Source organism: Notamacropus eugenii, chromosome 3 (assembly GCF_028372415.1).
Source record: "Notamacropus eugenii isolate mMacEug1 chromosome 3, mMacEug1.pri_v2, whole genome shotgun sequence".
Lineage (NCBI taxonomy): Eukaryota > Metazoa > Chordata > Mammalia > Diprotodontia > Macropodidae > Notamacropus > Notamacropus eugenii.
The window spans coordinates 68,282,812-68,300,887 of record NC_092874.1 but is presented as its reverse complement, the minus strand read 5'-3'; the positions used below and the strand labels follow the sequence as shown (position 1 = coordinate 68,300,887).

General features: G+C 36.5%; 1 protein-coding gene across 7 annotated transcripts in view; it reads left to right on the top strand.

Annotated features, from left to right (window-relative positions):
- Nucleotides 1-18,076, top strand: part of MKX (mohawk homeobox) — a 108,718-nt gene that overhangs the window by 34,245 nt on the left and 56,397 nt on the right. The window contains exon 6 of one of the 7 annotated variants that reach the window (XM_072651820.1): nt 7,010-7,099. The exons of the other annotated variants lie outside the window; for them this stretch is intronic. Coding sequence (XP_072507921.1) covers nt 7,010-7,059 — 50 coding nt within the window. The 3' untranslated portion in view covers nt 7,060-7,099. Of the gene's footprint in view, nt 1-7,009; nt 7,100-18,076 lie in introns of those variants that run through there. 7 annotated transcript variants of the gene reach the window in all.

Genomic DNA, 18,076 nt, shown 5'->3' with positions numbered 1-18,076 from the left:
AAAACAGCATTTTCTTCATGGAGGGTAACTCAAAAACTTTACATGAATCCCTTCCATCATTCTACTTGCTGTTCAGAGTTGGTTGATTAATGGCAAAGGAAAATAGAACAAGAATACGAATTTAATCAGAGACATTTGCATGCTTATTCAGAGATGACCGTTCATGCTCTATACTTCATGTGTGGCTTAGCGCAGTGTGACAATGGCAGAAAGGTTCCAGTAAGACAATGTGGGCCCACCCCAGACAAAGCTGCTAGCTCACAGACATAACCAAGGCAACTCAGTTTAGAAAATGTACACGATGTGTTTCCAGGCATCTTTCTGTTTGTGATATTGCTCTCCTTAGCCTTTTCTATTCTTCATGTGGTGCTCAGGAAGTCAGTGTAATGAAAGCCGGAGAAATGCTGATAGAATCTCGTCTGTTGTACAGACAGATGGACTCCAGGGCCCTGTGTCTGTCTGCTTCCTTTTTGGGCTCTAGTATTTTACTATATACTGTGGATATAAGACAGGAAAAGGGCCCTAAATAATTCTAAAATATGATTTAAAAGCAAAGACGGGAAAAAATTAAAAATTAAAATGTAGCAAAGTATTTAAATGATGCATCTTAGGGGAGGGCAATGAAGTAAATTTTTTTTCAAGTGACAAAAATTTATCTTCTCCCACTCTCACATAAAATAAATTCCCACACTGACCATGCACAAAAAAATTCTGCACCCTGAGTCTCACACCACTCCAGGAAGGTCAGTAGTATGTTTCATCATTAGTCATTTGGAATTATGGGTACTCATTGTATTAATCAGATAAACAATGCATCATTCAAGTATCCAGGCAAACAAGAAAATCCCAAGTGATACAAAAAGCCTACAGGTTAGGAAATGAAAGTGAGTATTTCTCGAAAACCAAGTACAGTGATATACAGGTTAATTCAAGAAAGAAAAGGGTAAAAGTAAGATAAATCTCAAAAAAACAACAGCAAAATCCAAACAAAAACTCAGAAAGACCACAATAAAAGCTCGTGAGTCTTCTATAGCTTGGCTTTCCCAACTAGCTGATACTTTCTAATATTCTGAGTCTTATTTCAGGACATTTTTAAAAAGTTGTCAAAAAAAAAGTTCTCATATATACATGTTCTGGTCTCATACGAAAATGAGTTCTGATTCTTCTGGGTGATATTGAAAAATTTTCCCTGGGCTTTGAGAGATTATATATGTTAAAATAGCCTCACAGGAGTGACTGGAGCAAGGCAGTAAATATAAAGGAATAAGGAACCTACAAAACTTAGCATTTTTCTAAGGGAAAGAAAAAGCAAACGCTTAGAAATGTTGAAACAGTGATTATATTTCTCTGCCTTCTAGACTTCACAGTTTGGCTGTTGTATATGAGTAAAACAATTGTTGGCGATTTTCTGATAAATTCTGTGCATTTCAACGCCTTCTGCAGTGGCCACATCCCTTGTGCAGTTTTATAGTGGGGCCGTTCATGCCACTATATTTAAGACTGTGTCAGTGTTTCCATTAAGAGACTTTTTCATTCCCTAGGGCTTCTAAGTCAGTCGTAAAAATTCAAGCCAAGTGCAAAGCTGGCACAGAAAGGGGTTTATTCTCCTTCTGTGTGTAGGACATTTAAGTGGGTAACTCCCAGTAACACTGAATTGAGTTAGTTTTGTAAACCTGCTACACCGAGATGTGACCAAATAAACTCTTCAAAGATGTCCTCTGCCTGGGAACAGAAACTCTGTGAAAGCGTTTTTCCCTGTCAGTGAAAACAGCAAGGCATTCTCTTCACTGGTCATGGGAGTATGCTTTCTTTATTTAGTTTGTAGCTGTTTTTTCCTCTCTGTCTCCCCACGTTGTTTCTAAAATTAAACAAGAATTTCTCTAGGTGAAAATTGGTCTTGTAGATGCGAAAATACTCTTCCCCAGGAAAAATCCAAGTCTCATTCCAGACCAGAGTTTTGATATTTTTAAATTATGGAAACTTGTGGTTTTGTTTGCTGTTGGAAATGATATAATTTAGAATTACCTTAGACCAAATCTTAAGGAAGTAAAAAGGGGGGACAGTTTTCATTAATTTGTCCATTCAAAAAACAATAAGACTTGAAAAATACCATACTAGTTGTTTATGTGAAGTGTGTGGTGTTTAAATGACAGCTGAATAAAAAACTCATCCTTTTCCAATCTTCTCCCTCCTTAATAATGGTTTTGGTACTTAAGCTCTTTCAGTCTGAAGACTTTGAAAAAGTCATTAGAATCATAAACCCAAAGAATGTGAGTTAAAAAGGACTTCTGAGATTATTTTGGCTAAACCCCTTCTTTGACAGATGAGTAAACTGATGGAGAGATTTATAATCACGTAATATATATTATAATTTTATAATGGTTATTTTAACATACTGATTTCTTAATTGGGTAGATATATAATCTTATTCTGTGATACGTTGTACTTCTTTGCTTGTAGAAATTAGTGGTCTGGGGTATTTACGGATACATCCTTAAGTATATTTAATTTATAACTTCAGAATTACTAAAATTTTGAGAGTTGGGGGGGGCAGTTAGACTTCTTTGTCATTCCTTTGTTTTGTTCTTACAGCTGAAAAGCTCTTGCAAGGGGTAAAGTGTGGTTCCAATTTGTCTGTAAGAGAGACAGCCCCTGATGATTCCCCATTGGCTAAAAAAGGGGAAATAAAGATGGTTTGGAGAATTCAGTTCAATTTGACAAACATATTAATATTCCTGATAGCTGACCTTGACACCAGGAAAACAAATCCCTCTGCACTACTAAGGAGGGAGCATGACGTAGGGGGAAGATCACCGGAGTCTACTCAGAGACCCAGAGACTCTAATAGTTTATTACCATTTTAAACTATTACCATAACAGTTTACTACCATTTCATCTTTGGTGAAATCCCTTACCTGATCTATAAGATGGAGTCATTGGGCAAGACGATCACCAAGTTCCCTTTGTGTTCTTAGACCTATGAATTTTTGCTTCTTTCTATTCTGAAAAATTGAGTCTCCCATCCACTGACCAAGAGGCCTCCAGGTTATTATCAGAAAGGGATTTCGAAAACAAAATTAAGCAAAACATCAGTGATGTTATGTTTGTCTTATGCTTGGGACTAAAAACTGTGTTTAAAACTATCATATGCACATTTATGGAAGTTGGGAGCTATTTTACTCTTAAGTATTTTTGCCCAGGCCTCCACTGCCTCCCAGGTCTATAACAAGGCCTTGACATCCACCTAGACAAGCAGAGTAGGGCTATTTTAAGGACGTCATGCACCGACTTCCAATATTAACAGACTAGTAGTCCAAAAGTGGCCTGTCCCCACTGAATTCTGGTAATTTGGATAAGATGGTCAAAGCAAGTGACTGTTTGCACAGAAAAAATATATGTGCTCATTTTGTATATTTAGGACAGATAGTTGATTTTACCTTCTTAAATACAGGAAAAATCTGTGATTTTGTTAGTATGGGAAGCTCTTGATGTGGACCTTCCCTTCACTTTGCCCTGGGTCCTGTAGCTAATAATAGTTAGAGGCAGGATTTGAACTGAGGTCTTCCTGACTTGAAACCTGGTCCTCTGTCCACTGTACTACTCTGCCCCTTTGTATGAGGTTAAAAAAGAAGAGGAGCCATGCTGAAGGCAAAATAATGATTTTCAAAAAGAACTATTTCAATACAAAGTGGAAAAATGAGCTAAAATAGCAGAAGCAATCATAAAGAAAAGGAGGAATGAAGAGCAAAAACAAACAAAAAAATGCGTTTAAAAAGTAGCATACCCAGAGAACACATTTTATTTTTCTAACGTTTCACCTGGTGGTCTGGATATTGGAAACTTCCTTCTCCTAGCGAGAGCCTCAGGTTGGGATGAACAGATCTGCCTCTCAATATAGCAGAAGCATTTGAAGTCAGGTTGCCTGTCCTGCCAAAAGTGCCATGATGACCCTCAAATATGCCCCTCTCCTAAGGGCCAAGCTCTTGGATCACTCCCTCCAGCTTCTCCCCTGATTTAGACAACAGATGCATAGAAGGAATAGCAGGATTCTGGCTCATCTGTCACATAGCCAAGAGAGAAAGGATGACTGGCTGGCAGAATCCAGAATTCCTTAAATGTTACTATGTCTTACACTTCTAAATGTAAAATCTCCAGCCAGGATGGAACCTTGTGCCAAGTGCATTTGCAGGGATGTCTCAGCAGAGTATAGAGTTAGCTACTTGCAGTATCAGGGTAGCCTCTGACTCCAGATAGACTTAACTGGTTTGCTCTTAAGGCAGAGGGACGAGTTGTTTTCTCTTCTCCATTATTGTCTTGGTCACCACTATTCTTTCATTCTTTCCTCTCGTTATTTCCCTTTTAGTCTCTCAGTCCTTCCAGCTGGACTGAAGGAGAAAAAAAAACAACCCTGTCTGTGTGGAGGTCTCTTCCCTTCCTAGATAGGTTATTTTTGTCCTTTTAAAAATCCTTGAACAGATACATCTCTGTGCAGCTAAAATATTTATTTTTGTTCAGAAACCTTCGTTTATCTGTTTCTCACCAGAAATTTGAAACATTTTTGAGCTGCTCTCAGGAATAATTTTTTTCCCTCCCTACACCGCCCCTAAATATAATGAAAAGGGAACTATCCCAGCACTGGAAAAATAGACCCAAAGCCTCTGAGAGTCCATTTGTGGAAGGGATGGGGATGTTACACAGAAACTATTAAAGTAATAGGAAAATTAATTTTTTGGTTAGCAAACCTTTCCTTCACTAAGCAAAAGTCAAAAACTTGGTGTCAAATGTCAGAAAGTTGGTCATTATGATTTTACCAGATTATTCAGGTATTTTTTTTCCACTCTTGATGAGATGCTAAAGTGGTATCAGATGGGAAGGCTAAATTCAGGGTTCTTGCATTTCTCCAACTTTGCTATCCTTGGAGTGAAATGATTAACCAGTCAACAAGTGAATCTTAAAGTATTTTTTAAAGTGCCCACTAAGTGCCAGGAACTCTCATAAATATTGGGGATATGAAAGTGAAAATCAAAGAGTCCCTTCCCTCAGCAGTGTGTAAGAGGATGAAGTAAATCATAGTAATCACAACTGTGAATGTGAATGGGATGAACTCTCCCATAAAATGGAGACAGATAGCAGGATGGATTAAAAGCCATAATCCACCAATGTGTTGTTTACAAGAAAGAGTCCCTTCCCTCAGAGAGCTTATGCTCTATAAAGGGAAAATAATATGTCCATAAATTGTGATCATTTTGATTCAAGGATAACAGTTGCAAATGATCTCTCCTTTGTTTTAGAACAGTGATTGACTTTCACCAATATTTGTTCAAAAACAAATGAAAAGAGTCCATTTTCTTGTATTAATTAAAACTTTGTGGTAGGGTCTGAAATCTTCATGTCATAAAATTTTCATCATCAAGAATAATCTGAGTCACCTTCACAGGTTAAAATTCTACCAGAATTGTCTTATTTCCACAAATTAGGTTCTAACTATGAGAGGCAGTGTGGTATAATGGAAAGATAACCAACCTTACATCCAGCAAGGTCTAGGTTCAAGGTTGGCCTATGACTGTGTTGTGTGGCTCTGTAAAAGATCCTTCACCCCTCATTGCCCCCAGGTCACTCTCTAAGACCAAGTTTCAGAGGAGTTGCTGGTATATTGGTAAAGAGCCTTTCCTCACCAGGAGTTTCTTATGCCAATGAAAGTACAGGAAGAAAAAAAAAAGGTTCTGACCTTCAGGGTGATGAAGACAGAATTCCAGAGTTCTGTACTGAATCGGTGGATCTGGAGTTAGTAAGAGCTGGTTCGAGGCCTTCTTTAACTCTTTCCAGCCATGTGACCATGGGCAAAAATCATTTAATTTTCTTGAAACTCATTTGTGGAATTAATAATACCTATAGAAGCTATCCTTCTGTGAGGGTTTAAATGAGAAAGTATATATAAAATGCTTTAAGAGCTAAAAGGTGCTACATAAATGCCAGTTAATAATGAAAATTCAAGAAGCATGCAGTCAAATCCAATCAACTTTTGCCTGGTTCACACCCCCTCTCTCAAGTATTGAACTTTTGCTAAGAGACTTAGGGGTTTAGAGAGGAGAAAAGATGGGGAGGAAATTCAGCAAAGAGAGCAAGAATCCCCCTTCCCCAAAACACAATAGAAGGGGACAAATGAGGAAGCTATGCACTGGGATAGTCCCAGTCTGGGCTGCCCCTACATAAGGTGGCTCCTGTCATGTCATGTGATGATGAATGGCCCTACACTAGCCCCAGGGTATTGTGCCTGCCAACTTGGCATGAAATGATAATCATTTAATTAGATGTAAGGGGCAGAATAGGGTGGTACATGCACACCTGGATGATCTCATTCTGCTACTTAAAAGCAGTGAGATCTTGGCTAAGTTCTATAACCTCTTTAGGTCTAATCTCCCTTCCACCTTTAACATTCTGTGAGTCCATAAATGGGAGTAGACAGAGACTGGCACTGTCATAATTAAAATGCACTGGTGTTAGTTTATAGATGAGAAAAACTAACCACTGAGAAGTTAAATGACTTATAAAACTAAGTAACTGGAAGGTGGCATGGTATAGAAGACAGTGTGCTGAACTTGGAGGCAGGAAGACCCGAATTCTAATCCCATTTTGCAAACTTACTGACCTTGTGCAAGTCACCTGTACTCTGTGGTCCTTAGTGTTTTCATCTGCATAACAGGGATCATAATAAGACCTTCCTCACAAGATTAGTGTCAAGTTTTGAATGAGATAATGTATATAGAGAGTGCTTTGTGAAGCTTAAAGTACTTTATAAGTATGAGTCAGCATCATCATTATGATCTCATTCTTGCTGTTTTTGATAGAGTGTGGATAGAAAAAGGTTCTGGGATGAGTCATTACTCTGGAATTACTCTGTCATATTTAGTGTTCTGTGAACAATTATCCAGGCAGATAAAATGATTGCTTTTTTGTAACTATGTAAAAGTATTAGCATTTAATCTCATTTTCTATTGGTCACTGAAAGCATCTTCAGGAGTGGACGGGACAACTTCCTATACAGTTTTGGACTTTTAGTCTACTTCTCTGTGTTTTGAAAACTTTTCCATTCCAGGTAGGCTGGAGATTACAAGTGTCTAGTATAATGTTATTAAAATGATTACTCTCATTGTTATCTGATTCTTCTTATATTTTTCAGTGGAGTTCAGATAAAAACAGCCCTGGTACAAATTCCTATAGTGCTATGATTCAGTGTTGCACAGGATAAAATAGGGGCATTTTATAGTTGATTAACAGTATTAGGAAGTAAGCTCCTCTTCTATCAGTTCACTGAAAGCATCTTCTGTACAATAATGATAACAAAAAATAATTGTTGTTGCTGGTGTTGCTATTAGTAGTCAATGCTAGGAAAAATTAGATCTCTTCTAGCTTGAAGTCCAGGACTCCCTCCAATACAGAGTTCTGCTGATTGATAAGGTGGGTCCTGAGATATCTGACTTAGAAATTTTGAGGACAGAGAGTGCAAGGCCTGTAGCTGAGTGCAGCATCAAGAATGCCAGAACAGAGCAGAGGTGGCAGCCAAAAGTGAAATTACCCATTAGAAAATAAAAGGATATGATTTACAGGAGAATTCTATCAAATTGGTAAGTCTCATACTTCACAAAATATTCTCAAAAATTAAAAAAGACCCCTAGTAGAATCCTTTTATGAGACAAGTATAGTTTAAAAACTAAACCAGGGAAAGATAAAATACAGAAAGAAAACTATAGGCCAATTTCATTAATGAACACTGACTCAAAAGTTTTAAACAAAATCCTATGAAACATGCTATAAGTAGTTTATCCAAGAAATCATTCATCATGATCAGTTGAGATTTATACCAAGGAGGTGATGGTTCAACATTAGGAAAACAAACGTAATTAATCATATTAAAAAGCAAAACACCCTAAAATCACATGATCATCTCAATAGATGCAGAAAAAGCTTTTGACAAAATGCAACAATTTTATACTAAAACCCCCTATAAAATATAGGCATAGAGGACTTATTAAAAATATCATGAAAAGCATCTATCTAAAATCAAAGGCAAGGATCATATACAATGGGTGATACACTAGAACCTTCTGCAGTAAATATGGAGTGAAGCAAGAATGCCCATCCACTCCACTATTATTTAATAGATATGCTAGCAATAGCAATAAGAGAAGAGAAAAGAATTAAAAGAATAAAGATAGGTAAAGAGGAGATAAAACTGTCCCTACTTGCTGTTGATATGATGGTTTACTCAAAAAAAAAAAAACCACCAACAGGAAATCAGTAAAGATACTAATTGAGAAAAAGTAGCTTCAATGAAGTTGCAGGCTACAAAATAAATTTTCAAAAACCAACAGTATTTCCATATAATAATAACAAAACACAAGAAGCCATAACATAATGGAAAATTCCATTTGAAATAACTATAAAAAGCATAAAATATCTGAGGTTTAACCTCCCAAAGCATACAAAAGACTTGACTAAATTCAATTAGTACTCCATAAATAAATGTTTTAAAACTATAAATAGTTAGAAGAATATTCAATGCTCATGGACAAACCCTGCCAACATAATAAAAATGACAATTCTATAAAAATTAGTTTACACGTTTAATGTCATATCAATTAAATTACCAAGGGGATACTTTAAAGAACTTGATAATAATATGACAAAATTTATTTGGAAAAACAAAAGATTTAGAATATCAAGGGAAATAATGAAAAGAAGTAATGAGGAATAGCACTTCCAGACCTCAAACTCTATTATAAAGCAGCAATCATTTAAACCATCTAAGAGATGAATGGAACAGTCTAGACAAGGGAGATTCAGAAACAATAAAACTCAGTGACACCATGTTTGATAAAGCAGAAAACATAAATTACCCAGAAAAAAAATTCCCTATTTGATAAAAATTGCTGTCTAACCTGCAAAGCACTCTGGCAGAAATTAGGCTTAGGCCAGCAACTTATACCACACACCACAATGAATCCTAAATGAATACGTCACCTTACTATTAGAGATCATGTTACAGAAAAATGAGGATAGAAACAGATTATACATCTCTCATAGCTATGGGTAAGAAATGTATTCCTAGCCAAACAAAAGATACAATACAAAAGATAAATATAACTTTGAATATTGATACTGAAAAGCTTCTGCCCAGAAAATATTAATGCATCTAGGATAAGAAAAGAAGTAGCCAAATAGACTTTGTATCTAATTTCTCTATTTGTAGATGAGTTTAATATCTGAGGTACATAAACAATATATAAATACACATGTGTACATATATCCATATATACATAAGTATATATAAAATCTATCTATCTATCTATCTATCTGTCTATCTATCTATCTATCTATCTATCTATCTATCTATCTATCTATCTCTTCCTCAATAGATAAATGGTCAAAGGATATGAATAAACAGTTCTTAAAAGAACTACAAAGTATTCACAACCACCTGAAAAAATGCTCCAAATCACTAATAATGATAGAAATGCAAATCAAAACAATCCTGAAGTTTTACCTCACACCCTGCAAATTGGAAAAAATGACCTACAGTGGCAATGGTCAATCTTGGAGAAATTGTGGAAAGATGGGCACACTAATTCATTATTAGTGGAGCTGTGAAATAGTACAACCATTTTGGAAAGAAACTTGGAATTATGCAAAGAAAGTGACTAAAATGTCCATGCCCATCCAACCAAAGACTCCATTATTAGGCTTATACCCCAAAGAAGCCATCAATTAAAAAAAAAAAGTCCCCATATACTCTGAAGTATTTATAACATCACTTTTTTGTGATAACTAAGAATTGGAAACAGTAGATACCCATCAACTGGGGAATGGCTAAACAAATCGTGGTAACTGAATGTAATGGAATGTTACTGTGCTATAAGAAATGATGTCTGTGATGAATGCAAAAAAGTGTGGAAAGATCTGTAGGAACTGATTAGAGTGAAATGAGCAGAGCCAAGAAAACAATAACTGTAACAATGTAACTGGAAAGAACATGACACGCCCCAAAGTCAAAAGTAAATGTGACAAAATTATAAAGCTCAAGAGAGATTCAGATGGAGATAAGAAGACACCCCCAACCTACTAGCACTTTGTGGAGGAGGGAGGTCCACAGGTGTTACCTATTGTACATGTTTTCAGATTTTTTTCAATGCATCAATCAGTTGCACTGACAAAAAAAATACTCTATTAAAAATACTATCTGTCATATGAAATGACTCTCTGGGAGGCAGAAAGGCATGGGGCAGAGGGAGGGGAAAGAGTGGAACATGGGAGACTATGATGATGTAAGAAATGGAAAATATCAGTAAAAATTCTTTTAAGAAAGTAAAAGGAGAATTGCTACCTGTTGTGGATATAATTTTGCTTTGCACTTACTTTGCCCTCAGCTGATAGTATGTTTGGCACTCTTTAGTGGCATCCTGGTGACTGAAACACTGTCTTTTTCAAAAAGAAAAATCATAGAATTTTTTGAGTTGGAAAAAACATTAGAGATTTCACAGATGAGGAAACTGAAGCTGGCTATAGAAAAAAAAGGAGGGAGGGGATGGGATCAGCAATTTCAACTAGAATTAAATTAATTCATTTAGATCCAATAGGAGAAAGCCTTCGACAGAGGAACTCAGAAGAACTCAGAATTGTATTAAGATACTCCAGGGAAATCTTTTGAGTGAAATAGGTAGGTGGAACTGTGAAGAGAGTACTGAAATGGAGTCAGGAAGACCGAAGTTCAAGTCCCACCTCTGACATTTAGTAGCGGTGTGACCTTGGGCAAGTCATTTAACTGCTGTTTGCCTCAGTTTCATCTGTAAAATGGACATAATAATTGCACCTACCTCCCAGAGTTGTTGTGAGGCTTAAATGGGATAATAATTTCAGCATAGTGCCTGCCACATAATAAGCGTTACATAAATGTTAGCTGTTATTATCCCCACCTTCCCTTTCATACAATCATAGATTTAAGGCTGGAAGGAATTTAGATTTCTAGTCCAACCCCTTCATTTTACAGATGAGAAAACTGAGGCAGTCAGAGGGCAAGTGGGTTAAAATGCCTGGGATCACACAGCTAGTATCTGAGGCTAGATTTGGACTCAGATCTTCCTGACTCCAGATCCAGGGGTGACCAGGTATGGCATAATGTTCAAGAGAGGCATCTGTATCTTATGCTTTAGATCTGTGGTCTCCAAACATCTTTAACTGTATACCTCAAGTAGCTAAAATTTTCTTTGAACATGCATTCCCAATATACATCTCTTTATTTAATTACTGTGTGACCGTGGACAAAACAGTGCCCTAAGTCACCCTAGTCTAAGGCAACAAGTTACAGAGAAATCATTGTCCTACATCGGTAGAGGGAGTTACTCTATCTAGGAGGTTCCCTGAACAATGATATTATACATCTATCCCTATAAATTTTGTACATTACCACTGTATTAACGTATTAGTTATACTAAAAAACAAACAAAAACAAACACTTAAAAAGTTGAATAAAAGACAAAATAAACAATATTTTTTAAATATTTAATTTTATTTTACAGTATCTAGAATATTATATTCTCAGTAAATAATATTAATAACAATTTTAGTAAAAGCTTTGATCAAATATGCTTCGTTAGTTTTGAAAGAAAATTTTTTAATACTTTGTAATATGGCCATTCTAAGGTCTGGTTTGAAATTCAATTTATCTCAATACTTGTTTTTAAAATGGCTGTCAAAGTTGAAAAGACAGCACACAAAAGTAGATAGATCCCATCGAAAGAGGCCTATAATTGGGAATACTTACTTAGTCACAATATGTATTTTTCAAACTTCTCCACCAATTACACAAAGCTTTTTGTTGAAATTTGGCTAGTAAATTTCTCTCTTTCTTGATGTCAGTTAATGATTCTCACATACCAGAAGATGTTGCATTTTTAAATTTTTTAATAAATGGTCCAAATGAAATGAAAATGCTCTTTTTTTATATAAATTAGAAAATATTGTTTCCAAGTTTTTTAGGTTTTAAGTATGCAGATATCAGTTTTTATAAGTGACACATTTGTACCATTTTGGGCAATAAAATGTTGAGTTTTTAAATGTTTTGTTAATTGTAAAGGTGCCATGCTATCAGCTAATATCTCAATGTATAACAGACACTTGGAGTCAGGTTATCGTTAACATTAGTGGATACAAATATGTATTTCCAACAATCTCCTTAAAAATTTAAATGTTTTTAGTCAATATCTTCCCAGATCGAACTAGATGAAGGGTTCTTAATTTTTTGTGAGTGTTATGGATTCCTGGTGAGACCTATGGAGCCCTTCTCAGGATAATGTTCTTCATTGCACAAAAAAAAAAAAAAATGCATAAAATTTCAAAGGAACCCAATTAAATTAAAATATGGTTGTGTATTTTTAAAAGACTAATTCACAGCCTTCAGGATAAGAATGCTGACTTAAATGGTTGTAGTATTTTTCACATAGTATGGCTAAGAAAGAGATTATATTAGCAGTAAGTATCTGCAATCCATTTTCTTGTTCATTTATGCTGATACTATCAGTATTTTCTCCAATCCATGGTTTATAGAAGTCTTTTTAGGTCACTTGTCCATTTTGTGAGGCTTAGTTTGGTTAAAACTCAATAATATAAACCACAGAAACCATTTACTTGGGCTGCAGTACATCACAATAAACTGAAAGTGAATGAATGAGTGATGAATAACTCCACTGTGAAGCCCCCTCTCTCGACCTCCCCATGTTACAGAATTCTTATTCTTCCCACAGTATTCCTTTCATATTGTAAATGGCATGACCATCTCACATATGGACTAAATGAGAGTTTTGGTACTAATCGTCCTATTAAATAATAGTAAAGCTTCTTTTTTCTTACATTTTAGGTGGAAAAAAGTAGGAATACAAGTTCTTATATTTTCCAAATAAATATAAATTCTAATTCTAATACTTCCTCCGTAGGGATCATCTTGTATATAACTTACTTTCGAGACCAGTACTATATGGCCGATTTTTAAAGCTTTTCCATTTGTAGGGTGGGGGTGGGTAGAGGTAAGGAAATAGAATCTCTTTAGAAGATAAATAGCAATTGTACAAAAGCAAATGAAATACTGTAGCCAAGAAACTGCTTATGTACAGGGCCCATGGAATTTCTTCAGGGATAAAGAAATAAGGAAGAATAGCCTATTCTTAGTAAATTAATCTTAAAGAGCCACTCTGAATGTATTTCTTCCCCATCTTTATAATATTTTCAGGCATCCACATAACTAAGATCAGCAATGTCTGCAAATGTAAACAGACAGAGCTCCACATTCTAGTGACATCCCCTGTAATAAGAGAATGATAGTAAATGAAAGTGTAGATTATAGTCCAAGTCGAAAATGAATGCAGATTTTTACTATTTTTTTTATTAAGGTTTGGGTTGAAGGAGATAGAGTCCTATTAAAATCAAGTCTTTACAAACTAGAGTGTTTGATCATAGGCATTGAATTTGTGGTTAATAAAGAGTTAAGCAGAGATTCCTTTTTGGTTCATCCTTTGTTGCTGAAACTCTTTCTAAAATGTGTTAGTCCACTTTCCCAAGTACAACGTAGTGAACTTAACCAAACTTTCTCTAGTGATCTAGAATCTTTCCGTGCTTCTGGGTAATTCGGACAACATGCTACTGTTATAAAAACAACAACGAAATCAACCAAAAAACCCTTGTACTGACCCTAGGCTAGACTCTGAAAGTTATCTTTTTGAATAAGGCCTGGATAGAAGCTTGATTTTTTGCCATCATATGCTGTCTTTTGCCCCCATTCTGGCTTCTTGTAGACCACTTTGCAACTGAGTACTTCCTTATTGCCCAAGAAATATTGTTCACTCATTGATTTCTTTAAAAAGTAGATTATAGGTTTTTAAAAATTGAGTTAAACCATGACTCTAATTAATTGAGTTTTTGATTAAGTTTTACTGTAAAATGGTAAGCCTTGCTCCTTTCCAAGGTCTCTGTGATAAACGACTGTGTCAGTTTCACTATTTTCATTTTCCAAAAGGAAAAACTGAGATATATAGAATTAGTGAAAAAGTAGCTGCAGCATAACTGAATGTATTTTATAAACCCAGTTTTTGATATGAGAGCAAAAGCTTTTTTTGGTAAGGTGGAGTGTATGTGTTTGTAGGGGGGGTTAATACCCCAAAATGTTTTAATCAGAGATCCAGACCTGTATTTCTCTTTCTTTCAGTTTTCCCTCTTTATGTAGAAGCTTAAAAATCCATTTAAAGATACCCAATTTATGATGAGGTTAATTTCTGAATAATTAAGATAATGCAATTAATATATGTATTTATGGTTAGATCCTATTCAAAGCACTTCTTTTTTATTGTTGTTTAATGGAAACAAAATAAGTATTTTACAAGAACCATAATGTGAGTGCTTCTATGGTTCCATTTTAGTTAACTTTAGCTCTACTATTAAAAATACCATTGACTTTAATATTTTCTCTAGGCAACATATATTTCTTCCCCATCTTTATAATATTTTCAGGTATCCACACAACTGAGATCAGCAATGTCTGTAAATATAAACAGACAGACTTCTGCATTCTTGTGACATCCCTTGTAATAATAGAATAGTGTAGATTACATCCAAGGTGAAAATGAAAGAGGATTTTTACTCTGTATTTTTTTATAAAGGATGTTACCTCTTGTATTTTCTTTTTTAAAAAGAAGGGGAGGTAAAGAAGCTGTGTATTGAGTAGGATTCTGAAATGTCCTAATATCATATTTGGCACATGTAAGGGACACGTTCAGAATCAGCATTAAATAACAAATAACAAGGTAAAATGCTTCAAGATTAGAAACATACAGTAATTGCTTACAGAGAGGAAAAAAACTTGTGATAGATCGTATGTCACACATACGTGACACCTTCTGATGATGAAGCCTTTCCAACTTACAGTGCTTAAAGAGCTATACATAATTTAGTTAGTAAAAATACACCGTAGTTATAATAATATGATAATAGTGGAACTTGGCAGTGGAGAAACTAATAAATACTACACTTCTGAAATGTGACTAGACTCCAAGTACATGGTATTTTACGGTGTAGTTAAGTATGTGGCAGGACATGCTAGACCTCGATTTTCTTTTTGTCTTTCCAATGGAAAAGTCAAGTTCTTTGTTTAAGGGAGTACTGTGGGGATTTTTTTTCAAAAGTAAAAACAAGGAGCTAAAGAATTCTGTCCTTTTTTTGCCAACTTTTTTCCCCCAAGTTAAATTATCGATTAATGGGGCATTAAATAGCAAATGCTACACTGCTATTTTCTTCCCTTTTTAACTTAGAGTTACTTTGGTAATTTCTAGCTTGTGCTACAAATCAAGGTGAATTAAAACTTGCTCTGCAGATGTGAAAGATACTCCAAAAACAAGGAATGTTCTTGTTCAAAGCACTATGATGTTCCATGAGCAACTGGATTCAATAAGCATTTGTTATCCAGCAACTCTGTCTATCAAAAGCTTCCGTTGTACTGGGGAAAACAATACACCCAGGGATAAATAACTATAAGCAAAATATATACAGAGAATGAGGGAATCTCTAAAAAAAAAATGACAATCAGGAAAGGCCTCCAGTAGGTGACACTTGAAAGGGGAGGAGGGATTCCAAGAGGCAGGGGAAGGGAATGAAAACACGGAAAAGCATGTGTGAGAGCCCATGCAAAAGCCCAGAGGTGGGAAAGTAGGCCAAAAGGCTTAGCCTAAATTTGTATATTTAATCTCATTGTTGCAAATTATTAAAATATCCTTCTTATTGCCATAATACTCTTTTACCTACACTTTTTTTTTTGGTCTCCCTTTTCCTCCCTTTAATCAGGCTTTGGATCCATTTGTGGCTCAGTTGATGGAATTCAGGGCCATTCTCCTTTGGCTCCATCTAACATGGGCCTGAAAATCACTTTTCTCTGGGTTTTCCCTGTTTCCTTGGGGAATGATATTTCAAAGTAACTTGCTTTTCTAGCATAGGAACATGTGGAAAAGTGGTTGCTTAGACAGTAATGATTTTCAGACTATTTCTGACCATCATCCCAGGGGCTGCAAGTTCTTTGGCAGCTCTACATTTGCCCCAGGCAAATACATTTGAGAGGAATCTAGGTGGGCATTTGTATAATAAATAGAGTATAAACAAATGAGTAAACAACAAAAGAGGGCTGTGAATCACCAAGGGTCTTAATTACACTTAACTGTCGCCAATATTTTGAAAAGGCAGCTAGGTGGCACAGTGGAAAGAGCATAGATCTGGAGTCAGAAAGACCTGAGTTCAAATATGGCCTCTGATGCTTTCTAGCTGTGTGACCATGGGCAAGTCATTTCACCCTGTTTGCCTCAGTTTCTTTATTTGTAAAATGAGCTGAAGAAGAAAATGATAAACCACTCCAGTATCTCTGCCAAGAAAACCCCAAATGGGGTCATGAAGAGTTGGACACACCTGACCAACAACAATATTATTAAGCACTTAATTTGTCCAGGACCCAGAGGGGTAGGGGGAGAATAGTTGAATAGATGAAGATCAGTGGAGAGGGAAACAAATGATTTTGCTGTTAGATTCTGCTGCAAAATGAACTCCCAGAAATGGAGGAGGTTGGGAAACACCATAAGCCTAACTCTCTCCCAAAAGCAGAATACCCAATCCCTCCTTGACTCACCTTAGTGATTATTTCATCCTGGAAATGATAAGAACCCTAGGGGCAAGTGACACGTCCCTCCTCCAATCTGTGACAAAGGAGAGGAAATCAAGGCTTACTCTGACCTGCACCCTAGACTCCAGGAAGGCTACATCAAAGACTTAGAGGGATCAGTAGAATCCTTGGAACTAAAATAAGGGAAGTTAATGCAGGAGTGATAAAAAACACTCAAAAATGAAAATCTGAAGATACTAAGATAAAAATAAAACAATCCTTCTCCTCCCAAAAGCTTGCATTCTATGGGGGAGACAAAAATGTATGCCAAATCAATATGCAGTCATTTGGGGGCTCCTAGGAAGGGAAGGGTCAGAGAAAGCTGACATTTAAAATAGACTTTTCTGCAATATTAGAGTTAGCAACCACTCAGCCATGGAGTTAAATTAGAGACAAATAAGCTTCTCCATCTGTTTTCCCCACCTGTGGCATGCTAGAGTCAAGGTCCAATTAGATGAGAATTTAAGAACCAGGGCAACCTCCAGATGTTGCTTCTCCTTTACGTGTAGTTCTGCACCTGGTAGTTCTGCTTTCCAACTGCTTCTTCCTTATGACTGGTTGGAGGAGGAGAAGTGAGGCTAGAGACCTGCACAGCCCTCCCTCACTCAAAACAAAGTCAAGTGCAAGTCACGTCTTCAGTTCTTTGATGGCATGGTCTTCTTCGGCAACAAAGGACGAACACAGTCCAGTGAGTAGAGGCAGCTGGCTGAATGGGGACCCAGCTAGCTGGGTAATTCAACTCCTCCTCTCCTGTCTGCCTCCCCCTCCCCTTCCTTCTCCTCTCCAAAGGAAGGTAAAGATGCCCAGTTGACTTGGCTTTTACTGGCTAGTTTCTTTTCCTTTCCTTTCCTTTTCTTTCTCTTTTCTTCCCTTTCCTTTCCTCCTTTCCTTTCCTTTGCTTTGCTTTCCTTTTCCTTTCCTTTCCTTCCCTGTCTTTTCCTTTCTTTTCCTTTCCCAAAACCTTAAACCTACCTCACTCTGAAGCTGGAACACCAATAGGCCCCTGCCTAAGGGCTCTTCTGGACCCTCCTGGCTTTAGAGTGATTATCAGTAGTAACTGTTGCTGTTTCCCTCCCAGCCTGATGTCTTTCTTTTTCTTGGCCTCATTAAAGAGGCCATGCCCTGGCTACTGATTAAACAGGCCTATTCAATAAATGGGTGTTACCTCATCCTAAGTGAGTACCTGCAAAGACCTTAACCTAAAGGGCCCAAAGTGTCCCAGTATATCCTGGGTCATCTCCAGTCATCCTGATGAATATCTGGTCACTAGATTCAGATGGCTCTGCAGGAGAAGTGAGGCTGGTGACCTTGCACAGTCCTCCCTCACTCAAAACA